The 11,606-nt window shown below is 45.6% G+C and overlaps 1 protein-coding gene across 5 annotated transcripts in view; it reads right to left on the reverse strand.

The window, feature by feature from the left end:
• Positions 1-11,350, reverse strand: part of Esrp1 (epithelial splicing regulatory protein 1) — a 55,977-nt gene extending 44,627 nt beyond the window's left edge. For 3 of the 5 annotated variants that reach the window (XM_041657542.1, XM_041657543.1, XM_041657541.1), the window contains exons 1-4: positions 10,907-11,350; positions 10,275-10,403; positions 9,009-9,122; positions 5,071-5,185 (exon numbers count right to left, since the gene is read on the reverse strand). In XM_041657542.1, coding sequence (XP_041513476.1) covers positions 5,071-5,185; positions 9,009-9,122; positions 10,275-10,403; positions 10,907-11,038 — 490 coding nt within the window. In that variant the 5' untranslated portion in view covers positions 11,039-11,350. The remainder of the gene's footprint in view (positions 1-5,070; positions 5,186-9,008; positions 9,123-10,274; positions 10,404-10,906) is intronic. The other 2 variants (XM_041657544.1, XM_041657545.1) reach the window with 2 other exon arrangements.
• Between the last annotated feature and the right edge of the window lie 256 nt (positions 11,351-11,606).

An 11,606-nucleotide genomic window follows, 5' to 3' on the forward strand; every position in this document is an offset into this window, starting at 1 on the left:
AAAGGAAGGCAGAGGCTGCTTCTTCAGAAGAAGGGGCACAAAGAGAAGAGGGAGGGGGGGAAAAGAGGAAGTGGGAAAAGAGGAAGGGGAAAAAGAGGAAGGAAAGGAAGGCAGAGGCTGCTTTTTCAGAAGAAGGGCCACATAGAAGAGGGAGGGGGAAAAGAGGAAGTGGGAAAAGAGGAAGGAAAGGAAGGCAGAGGCTGCTTCTTCAGAAGAAGGGGCACAGAGAGAAGAGGGAGGGGGGAAAAGAGGAAGTGGGAAAAGAGGAAGGAAAGGAAGGCAGAGGCTGCTTCTTCAGAAGGGACAGAGAGAGAAGAGGGAGGGAGAAAGAGAAGGGAGGCAGAAGAGCACGCGCATGCGCGCGCGCACACACACAGAGAGACAGAGAGAGAGAGAGAGAGAGAGAGAGAGAAGAGGAAGGGGAAAAAAGAGGGAGACAGAGGCTGCCTATTCAGAAGAAGGAACAGAAAGAGAGACAGAAGTTTGCCTTCGGGAAGTTGGCAGTGGAGGGAGCTTTTCCTTAAAGGGGGGACAGAGAGAGAGAGAGAGAGAACAAACAGAGGAAGGGGAAAAAGAGGAAGGGAGGCAGAGGCTGCCTCTTCAGAGAAGGGACAGAGAAAGAGAGAGGAAAGAGAGAAGAGGAAGGGGAAAAAACCAAGTGGCTCTATCATCAAAATGCCAATACGAAGTAACTTGTATTAATTTCTCTGAGGGATGTAATAGAGTTCCTTTAAAAAAAAAAAGACAGACACGCCACCATGCCATCATCACCCTCCGCACTTCCTGATTAAAGACGCTGTACTGCATAGTGCACCTGACAGATAAGGCCTTTCCACCAGCATCGTGTAACTCACTAATGGCTAGGACACCCGGAGCTGGAATTACTCCAGACACCTAAACCTAGGCTAGAAACGATTTCAGAAAAAAACATAAAAACACAAGGCGAGAAGGGTTGAAGGAACCAGAGCCACATCCCAACATCCCCAACCCTGTCTTTCCTTTCCCTTCACACAGAATGACTAGGGCTACAAAACTTCCATCGGGGAATATCCAACACAAAGAAGAGGCAGGTCTAGTTTTAACAAACTTGTAAGCATGAGCCACAGACAGTGGGGGAGGGTGGGAAAACTAGCGGAAAAGCTGCACTCCCTGCTCAATTTGCTCTGATCTAAAATCACTATAAAAAATAGAAGAATTTTAGTTGGCTGTGACAGTCATTCACAAAACCTGGGCACCCGGAAGAGCTGATGCAGGACCACCCAAATTCCAAGCAAGCCTGAAACTGTAGAGAAAGTCCCCAATTTCAAACTGAAACAAAAACAACAGTAGCAGGAATCTACATTTTAATTGGATCTAAAGTGAAGAAATCTCAACACAGTACCATAGCCACTGACATTCCAAACAAATCCACATTTCTACATTTGCATTCCAATCAACAAAGTACACCAGGCTGGCCAGGGCCACCGTGCCTATCATCCCAGCACTTAAGAGGTGGGGGCAGAGAATCAGGAGTTCAAGATCGTCCTAATGGCACAGCAAGTTCTAGATCAGCTTGGGCTACTTGAGACCATCTCAAACAACTGAGGTTTAAAAATAACACAACTAACTGCACAGTAGGGAAAATATAGTGTGTCAACCTGTACACTGTGGTTACTAGTGTGTCAACCTGTACACTGTGGTTACTAGTGTGTCAACCTGTACACTGTGGTTACTAGTGTGTCAACCTGTACATTCTGGTTACTAGTGGGACAACCTGTACACTCTGGTTACTAGTGGGACAACCTGTACACTCTGGTTACTAGTGGGACAACCTGTACACTCTGGTTACTAGTGGGACAACCTGTACACTCTGGTTACTAGTGGGACAACCTGTACACTCTGGTTACTAGTGGGACAACCTGTACACTCTGGTTACTAGTGGGACAACCTGCACACTCTGGTTACTAGTGGGTCAACCTGCACACTCTGGTTACTAGTGGGACAACCTGCACACTCTGGTTACTAGTGGGATACACGAGCTAACAAGAGCCAAGACTCTATCATCCAATACGTGTAATGACTACCTCCATACTCCATACTTGCAGTCTCGGGACCATTTCCATATTAACAAGGGAAATGTTTAGCGCTTTCAGAAAACACAGTTCTTCAGCTCAGACATGCTCAGGCAGATGGTCTGCAGCTTCAGCCTCTTCTGACCTCTGCAGTTGGTTTGGCAGCTCTAGGCTGGGAAATTATCTATTTCTCTGAATGGAAAGTTAGATTAATTCATCCCAGCAGGAATGAAACATAAAAACGATTGCTAAGAAAGGTTAATAGCATTTATAAATGTTAAAAAGGAAAAAGATACAAACATTAATCAAAACATTTAGGGATGGAATCCATTTTTTTCTTTTTTTAAAGGCAGGGCCCAGGCTGGCTTGGAATGTGCTACATCATGGAGGAGAACCTTGAACCACCACTGATCCTCCTGCCTCTCCCTGCCAAGTGCTGGGATTACAATGTATCCAGCCCAGAGCTCCATCTGCAGTAGGCACTCTACCACCTGAGCTAGACCTCTAGCCCTTAAAACAGATACATTTTAAGAAACAGAAAATCCTGTCTTTGTTTTTAATGCTACTTCCAATGTCAAAAACAAGGCATGGAAGGAGGAAGTTCAGCTCGACTTAGTTATAACTTACAGACCCAAGGTCAGCGGAAGCAGTAGACCAAACCACTAGTACATCATGCTGACCCCTCCCCCAAAGGTCAGCTACTAAATACACTGAGAAGTATAGCCCACAGCAAGGAAGCAACCCAAAAAAATTCCCCAAAAGCCCCAAAGCCTCAACCTTACATCCACCAAGACTGCTAGAAGAAAAATGGTGGATTTTGTTTTATCAAGATTTCTCTGAATTGTCAACTCTCTGAGAAACATAAAAATGCCTACCCAGAGAACCTCATGTACACAGCAATAGACCATTTTACCAATGAGAACACTACAAGGTAAAGGTTTTATTTTGGGGGGTGGGGGTGGGAACCCAGGGCCTCTACATACTCTATCAGTGAGCTATACCCAGGCCTTGATTTTTTTTCTAGTTACTTTTATTTTCTATTTTATAGAAATATTCTGTTTGCATCAAATAGTTTTAGCATTTTGCTAATCACTGCATTGTATGCGTACGCTTGCTCCCTAACTCCCTCAGCAACTATGTGGAGGTAAGGTCTTCAGAGGGTAAAAAAAATTATAAGATCTTGTTAAGAGTAAACAAGAGTGGTGGTACATGCCTTTAATCCCAGGCACTCAAGAAGCAGAGGCAGAGGCAGGAGGAGCTCTGTGAGTTCAAGACCAGCCTGGTCTAGAAATCAAGTTCTAGGACAGCCAGGGCTATAACACAGAGAAACCCTATGGGGGTGGGGGTGGGGTGGGGAATGAGGTTTTAGTTATTCAAAACAATGAGAGAGTTTAAGCAATGTACAGTTTTGGTGGTGAAATCCCAGCACTAGGGAGGTGGAAGCAGAGAATTGTGAGTTGAAAACAGCCTGATGCCTTATGGGAAGAAAAAGGACAACGGCAATAAGTACCAGCAGCCCCACAATCCTAAAAAAAAAAAACTTAAGTTGGACTTAAGGATGATGCTCCAGGTTAAAAGAAAACAAATTTGCATGGCTATTAATATTTTTAAAAAGATTTTGTAATTTTTGTTTTTTATATGGATGTGTGATGTCTACAATATATGTGCACATCATGTAGGTACCTGGTACCCACAGGGGCCAGAAGAAGATCTAATCCCCTGAACCTAGAGTTCCACCCCATGTGGATGGCCAGCACTCAAGCAAGAGCTCTTAACTGCAGAAGCATCTCTCCAGTACCCCAAGGACCAACACAGCCCAATTCTCAGCTCCCCTTCTGTCACATCAATATACAACTACTTATCAGCACACTAAAGAGATTCTATAAATAAAAGACACTGGGACCCTTGTGATCTAAGATTTCTAAGCATTGAAACTTAATTTAACAATATATGAAGTGTCCAATATACTATTTTCTGGTGGCATACACCTTTATCTTAGCACTTGGGAGAGAGAAGGATCTCTGGTCTTCCTAGTGAACTGTAGGAGAGTGAGATCCTGTCTTAAAAAGAAATAAAGGAAGGAAGAGAGAAAGGGAGGGAGGGAGGGAGGGAGGGAGGGAGGAGGGAAAACACTATCTCTGTAAGTAAATACTTCTTAGGGGACAATCTGCTTCCCTCTCTCTATTTTCAGAGACAGTCTCACCACGTTATCTCTAGCTGGCTTCAAACTCACAGGTGTGCACACCTGCCTCTGTCTCCCGGTGCTGGGATTAAAGGTGTGCTCCATGACTTCTTGGCTTAGTCCCTGTTTTATCATGCCCCCAAGTATCTTATTATGATCACAAGACCTGGCTGGTATATATTTTTTAAACAGGTCAAGTCTAAAGGGCACTTAGCACTTCAAAGCAAAATCTTATCTACTACAAGGAAGCCAAATGGACCCCAAGACCAAAGTAACCAAGTGCAAATGGCTTTGGGATCTGTAGACAATGTAAATTCTTCCAATTCTCTCTCTCTCTCTCTCTCTCTCTCTCTCACACACACACACACACACACACACACACACACACACCCTTATATAAGATACATTCACATACTTATTACCAGAAATGCAGCCACCTCACATAAACCTCTAAACCACATATCAGCTCCAGTTCAGTCATGACTACTCTGAAAGACACCTATCATTTACACCGTTACTTCCTTCTGGTACAGTATATGTCAACAGTTTCAACAGGAATGCACACTGACAAAGTTTAAAGCATTTCCCTGACCAGGTACAGTGGTTAATGCCTTTAATGCCAGCACTCGGGGACTCTCAGGGAGGATACCTACAAGTCTGAAGGCAACCTCCCTCCAGGCCATAACACCACTCTTAATTCCAAAACTTAAATAAAAAATAAATAAATAAATAAATAACAACAAAAAGAAAAAAGGAAAAGAAAAAGAAAAAAAAGAAAAGAAAAGGAAAAGCACGGGATAGGGGTACAAAGCCTTCTTAAATAACTTTAAAGGATACTCTCGGCCATCGCTGCTACGTCCAGTTTGTCGATATCAGGTGAGCCAGGGCAACATTTCTTGAATTCTTTTCGAAGATCAAAAAAGGAATAGAAGCATTCAGGTAGTAATACATTCTGAGGGAGGAGAAGGCAGATGCTGTTACCGAGATGAATCTGGTGCATATTTCTCTAATAACTAGGAACCTATGAATGGAATATTGTGCAATTTACCATAATTATTAGAAATATAAAATTCAATGCGGAATGGCTCTATTTTTTAATGCTTGGTCACGATACACTAGATCCCGCAGCAATTTCATAAAGTCATCTCATTGTAATGAAACAGATAACAATGTTTTTGTTTCACTATGTCTTCTAATCACACCATTTTTGTTTTCTGCTTGTTTTCTTTTTGAGACAGGGTTTCCTCTGTGGAGCCTTGCCTGTCTTGGAACTCGCTCTGTAGACCAGGCTGGCCTCGAACTCACAGAGGTCCTCTAGCCCCTGTCTCCCGAGTGCTGGGATTAAAGGTGTGCACCACTGCCACTCGGCATCAAGCCTTTTTTTTTATTTTATTTTAATTTAGTCTTGTGTATCTATGCAGAGCTGCCTGCATGCACACCAGATGTGTGCGGGTTCTCATGAAGCCAGAAGAGGTTGTCAGAACCTCTGGGACAGGAGCCCAGATGTGAGGGCAGGGAACCGAACAGATCCTCTGCTAAGTGCTGAGCCACTCCTTACCCCGATCAAACCTTTTCTGAAGCTATTATATATGTGCAACATTGGGTTGTTGTATTTCAGGTTGTAATACACTTTTTCCAGCTGTTATCATTTTAGATCGTCTGTGGTTTTAGGTATCAGTTTTTACACAGATAAATTTAGTCTACGATTAACTGGTAAGATCTGTTGAGTCCCAGTAATATGCGTATTTGTTATTATACAAGCTAGGAATAGTGAAGTCCCTATACTTTGCAAAAGATTACTTTTGACCCAAATTATAGTTCCATATCCGTTTTTGCCCATTGTTCTGGCTTTACCTGAGAATTTGAATTGGATTTTAAACTATGCATCACAAAGGCTGATGGGGGCTCAGCAGTTAAACACCTGTTCAATTCCCAGCGCTCACACAGTGACTCACAATCACCTGTCACTTCAGGCCCGGGGATCTGACACTCTCTTCTGACCTCCACAGGCATGCATGCACATGGCACACATGATCCGTACAGGCAAAACACCAAAACATACAAAAAATAAAATAAATCTTAAGCAAACAAACCACAGGCTGCTCAAGTGGCTCAGAGAGAAAAATGCCTAAACCCAATGGCTTGATTTTGATCCCTGAGACCCACATCACAGTGGAGGGAGAGAATGGACTCCAAAGTATCTATCCCCTGACCTCAGTGTGAGAAATGTGGTGTACCAGCACTGCATGTGCGTGCACGCTCACACTCATACACACCGTTTCTGGATAAAACTAACTTCTTACAAGGAAGAATTTAGATCCCCCCCCCCCTTTACATTATGTGCTGGGTGGAGCAACACACTTGCCATGAATGTGGAGGTCAGAGCTACTTGGAAAAATCAGGATTTTTCCTTCTACCATGCGGGTCGAAGGGCTGAACTCTATTCAGCTTGGAGGCAAACATCTTTATGGGCTGAGCCACCTCTAGCCCTAGAGGTTTTTAACTTCATAATTGTTAATGTTCATAAACTTGAAATTCCCATTTACTTTTCTTTTTAAAAAAAATACATGTTTTTTAAAAAAGCTTAAAAATTTTTATATGTGTAAGTATTTTGCCTTCATGTGTATGTACACCATGAGTAAGTCTGTTGTCCACAGCGGTTATAAGCAGGCTTTGGATCCCTTGGAACTGGAGTTACAGATGGTTATGAGCCACCATGTGAAACCAAAGCCAGGTCCTTCTCAAGAGCAAGTGCTCTAACTGCTGGGCCATCTATCTCTCCAGCCAGGAAATACTAAATATATAATAACATCTCTAGTGGATTCTACTCATTTTGATCTCCTTATACTGTATGTGAAATCAGCATCATTGGTTTGAAGAACTACATGAAGCATGAATCTTCCCAACAGCCTTATGGTCATGAAAATCTACAGCACTAACTCACCCAACAGAAAACATCAGTTTAAATCACTATTCTCATTTGAAAGACTAAGCATTTTATTTAGTGTTTATAAATGTATTGACATTACACTAAGTTATAAAGCAAAGTAAACAAGTTCGTATAGTATAAATGCTATTGCAAAAATAATGCTTCCACCCACAGTATTCAATATATTATATATTTTATATATAATTTATATAATACTCTAATGTTAGGGAAATTTTTCACCTATTGTTTTCTGTGCAGCAAACTTATTTTCTCTACAAGTTTTCTCCCCTTCAAAGCAAGCTATCTAAAAAAACAGAAGAAACTGGGGTAGGGGGCAGGGGACAGTGCCCCTGACCTGTAACCTGGAACCTGACCGTCCCCCAAAACACTGGGCTATAACCATCTCAAAAAATTGGGAGAGGTTAAATTATTGTAAAAAGTTTTTTGCCTCTAGGCCCTTTGTCTATGACTTGGGGGTTGGAGGGGACGCCTCCTTTGTACTTCTGAGTTCATGACATGGTTACTGGTAGACCATTCCAGAACATCAACCAGCTACTAAGATTCCTATAAAGGACTGATCAACTTCAAGGTGGAGGACCTGGGGCTTCTTCTGCAGACTTTCAAGCCATTATACATTTAACTAACTTACTAGCTTTTTCTGCTTCAGAGAATGAAGACAACGGAGTCTGGGCTAACTGTACCTGCCCATGTCTCTGTCAATCTACCAACCTTAGCTTCACACAATCTTTCCAGCCTCAGTACCCGCCCTTCTGCGGTGCAGCCACAGCTAACCTCAAACTGTTGAGAGAAACGACATCAGCACAAATCAGCTACACTGGGCCAGTTGTCTATGCTCGTCACTGTCCTGTCAAAAACACTCTTCCCAGCGAGAGAAACGGGAGATCCAGGGTAAGACTAGTTTTGCTTATTGCATGGTCTTCTCCACATTGAGAAAAGGCAGTAAAGGTAACCCTACTGAGAGAAGATTTCAGTGCATCCTCAATCCCAGCACACAGACGAGGCAGGAGTGCCTGGACTTTGAGGCTACCCTGGACTCCAGAGCCAGACTGTCTCAAAAAAAAAAAAAAATCCACCCATTTACAAAAACAAACAAAACCTTTAATATTTGGTTTTCAACACTTCAAATCTAAGGGAGTGTTCTAAAATATTGTTTATGTTGGTAATCGTTATCTAAACAGCCCTAAATAAAAGTATTTAGAAGTTTAGAAGGTTTTTGATTCTCTTTCATTGATAAAGCATTTCACACAAGAAAATTACCTCAAGGCAGTAAAATACCAGTCTTTTCTACTGTAAGTGACAAAAATTCAAACCTTATATTAGCTTTGGAAAATGCAGTGTCAAGCTGAATACATAACAAAGATGATGTTTTAATCACTGATGGATACCTATAAAATTACTCCAATCCTAGACACCTCCATGAAAATTACATGAGTTTTTCAATCGTGATAAAATATACATAATGTTAAATCTACCGTGTTACCCCTTGTTCACTACAGTTTTATCACCTGCTTGCAAGTACAGCAGCTTCAAGTTCAGGCCACTTTGAGACTTTCACCACCATCCTTTTGATTCAAAACATGTTTACATCTCCAAAACGAAAAGCTGCACCATTAGACAGAAGTCCCGGTCTGCCCTTCTTTAAAAGTATAATAATAATCTGGATGATGTTTTAAAAAGCCTCCAGACAACCCCCAAAGTACAGCTGTTTTTCCAGAAGCCGGAATAAACATATTTGAATAAACCACATGGTTTGTTCGTTTGTTTTCAGATTCCCCAAGTCACCCCCGCTGAGAACATCCACTTCTCCAGAAACCAGCACTCTTACCTTCTTGGAAGCCTCAGGATGTAGGATCTGCCTGACATGAAGCTGCCCGTCAGTACACAAACAGAAGGAAGTGCCTACCCCAATGTTCAGCTCATTGCTCACCGACTGGTTAAACTGCAAGAACCAAGAACACAGGAGGAGGGCAACGAAAGCAAAATTTACAAACATGTCAAAGGGGCCCAACTTGAAGATAATCAGAGAAAAATCGTCCTGAGGACTCTGAGGCCAGACGCGGGGATTATCACAACCCCCACCCCCAATCTGTCACTTTGTCCTAGGCAAGGATGCTTTTCCAACCAATCTGCAGCTTTTCCGCTGGGGAGAAGTGGGTTTCACTAACCAGCAACCCTTATATTCAGGATGAGCCTATCGGAGGTCTCTTTTCACATTTTGCCTCCAGATTACATCATTCCACGGGGCTGCCTTTTAAATGTTGGGATGTTCCAGCTTTAAATCACCCACTTCCGATACGCACGCGGGGGGTACTGAATAAGCAGAACGCTGTAAGGCGGGTAACACTTTCTTAGAAAATACTGTAGAAATAACTTCCTCCTTTAATAAGAGACTCCTGCGCTAAGGCAGAGGCTGGGAGAGCGCAGAACACGGCGCTGCACAGGTGCTGAGACCCGCCCTATCCAGGTTTCTAGCAACCGTCAGCATGCAAGGCAGCCAGTTTTTAGGTCACCTCAATTCCTACAGGGGATCCCGCCAGCTCCACGGTGACCCAACAGGCAGGCCCACAGGTCCGTACTTGCAACCCCTCCCTAGGATCCCAATCAAGGCACTAAAGAAGCAATGAGGAAGCCGAGCCTTTGGAAATTAAGACTTGAGGCTGAAATCAGGCGGGCGCTCAGGAGCTAGAAGTAGCTCGGGATGACGGGTGCACGGATGGTCTGCTCGTCTACGTGCCTGGGCTGCAGACCCAGACCCACTAGGGACTGCGCTTGGGCTTGCGGGAGCTAGGATTCAAACTTCGCCGGGGGAAAACGCGACTGATACTCCCGCCCAAAGAACTACACAGGAGTCCTGCGAATTTCTATCCCTTTCTATCCCAAGACCCGGGGGGCCAGGAAGAAGCACAGCAGCCCCCCTCCAGAGCCCCTCCCCGCCCTCCGGCCGGACGCCCACACTCAAGGCTGGGAGTCTCGCCACCCCGCCCCAGAAACAAGGGAGGCCGCTCCACGAGGGCGTGGAGTCACAGAGCTGGGTCGGGTCTGGGGGCCGCGGAAATGGGGGTGGACGGCGTGGCCCGGCCCAAACTGTCACCTGTCGGAGGGCTTGGTCCAGCTGCGGCGCGGAAGACAGGCTTTCGGCGTCAATTTTAGTTTCTTCTTTACAATCCTCCGTCAGTTCCAACTGATCCGGTCTAACTAGTACTTCGTGCAACTGTCCCAACTTGGGGAGTGAAGGGTGGAGAATAAGGGGTCAGTTCCCCCTTTTCAATTTGGAAATTCTTCCTCCTCCCCGCCTTCCCCCGGGCGGCTCGAGGCTTTCCAGGTACCCAGAAGCAGAATCAAGGCTCCCTGGACGGCCAGGGAGGGATCTGGTCTCGGCTCCCCCGCCCCACCCCCACCCTACCCGGATCAAGTCGCCGAGGCCCTAGAAGGAACCCCAGCGCCCCAAGAACCACAGCCTGGCCCAGGCGTCCCACGACCCGCAGAGAACGTGTCTCGGCAGCGCGGGCCTCTCTACCTGGGTCAGGTTTCGGAAGACTGAAATGGCCCCAAGGTGGTTTAGTCAAAAGGTTTGCTTTACTATGGATTCTCTAGGCCTCGGGGCCCCGCTCCATACGCGTGCAAACAAAAAAGAAAAAAAGAAGAAGCCCTCTATCTCCTCTCTAACTTATACGATAAAGTTCTTGCCCCACGCCTTGTTTGGACCAGAACGTTGTGCAGTACCTTCTTGTTGGCCAAATCCACGACTTTCCATAACAGCAGGATCAGTTCCTTCTCATCTGAACCCAGCTTGGCTCCGGTGGCCCCAGCAGTGATCCCAAAAAGCACCACCAAGTAATCCGGAGACGCCGTCATGACGATAGGTGGGGAGGGGGAGGAGGGGGTTCGGGAGGTGGCGAGGTGGGGTTGGAAGTGAGAACGAGAAAACCTGTGCTAAAAGCCTCTTCCAAGAGAAAAAGAAAGCGCCCACCCCCCTCCTCGCGGCCGCCAGGGCAAAAGGCGGTAACCAACCACCCAAGCCCACACCTGGCCGGCGCTCCACACCCAGGGCAGGAAGGGGGGTGGAAGGAGGGAGCAGCAGGCCTTCCCTTTCTGTATCCAATTGCTGGTGCGTCTATGAAAAAAAGCCGAGGAGCCCAGCTGCACCCCAGGGAGGCGCGAGCAATGGCTGAAAGCCTTTCTGTGTTGGGATGTGGCTCTACCTGCCCGCCCCTTTCCCCCTCCCCCACGTGGTGCAGGTAAGAGACACCTGGCGGCGCCCGCCCATTGGCTCCTTCAAACCACGACGTGGCAGCGGTGAGGGGGGTTTGGAGGGGGAGGGCGAGGAGGGGGCGGGAGACAAAGGCTGGATGAATGGGTTGGCCGGGGCTGGAGAGGAGGAGGGGAGGGGGCGGGGAAGAGCGAGTTGTCACCCTCGGGGTAG

Source organism: Microtus oregoni, unplaced genomic scaffold (genome assembly GCF_018167655.1).
Source record: "Microtus oregoni isolate MIOR12 unplaced genomic scaffold, Mior012 000008F_ref0000371, whole genome shotgun sequence".
Classification (NCBI taxonomy): domain Eukaryota; kingdom Metazoa; phylum Chordata; class Mammalia; order Rodentia; family Cricetidae; genus Microtus; species Microtus oregoni.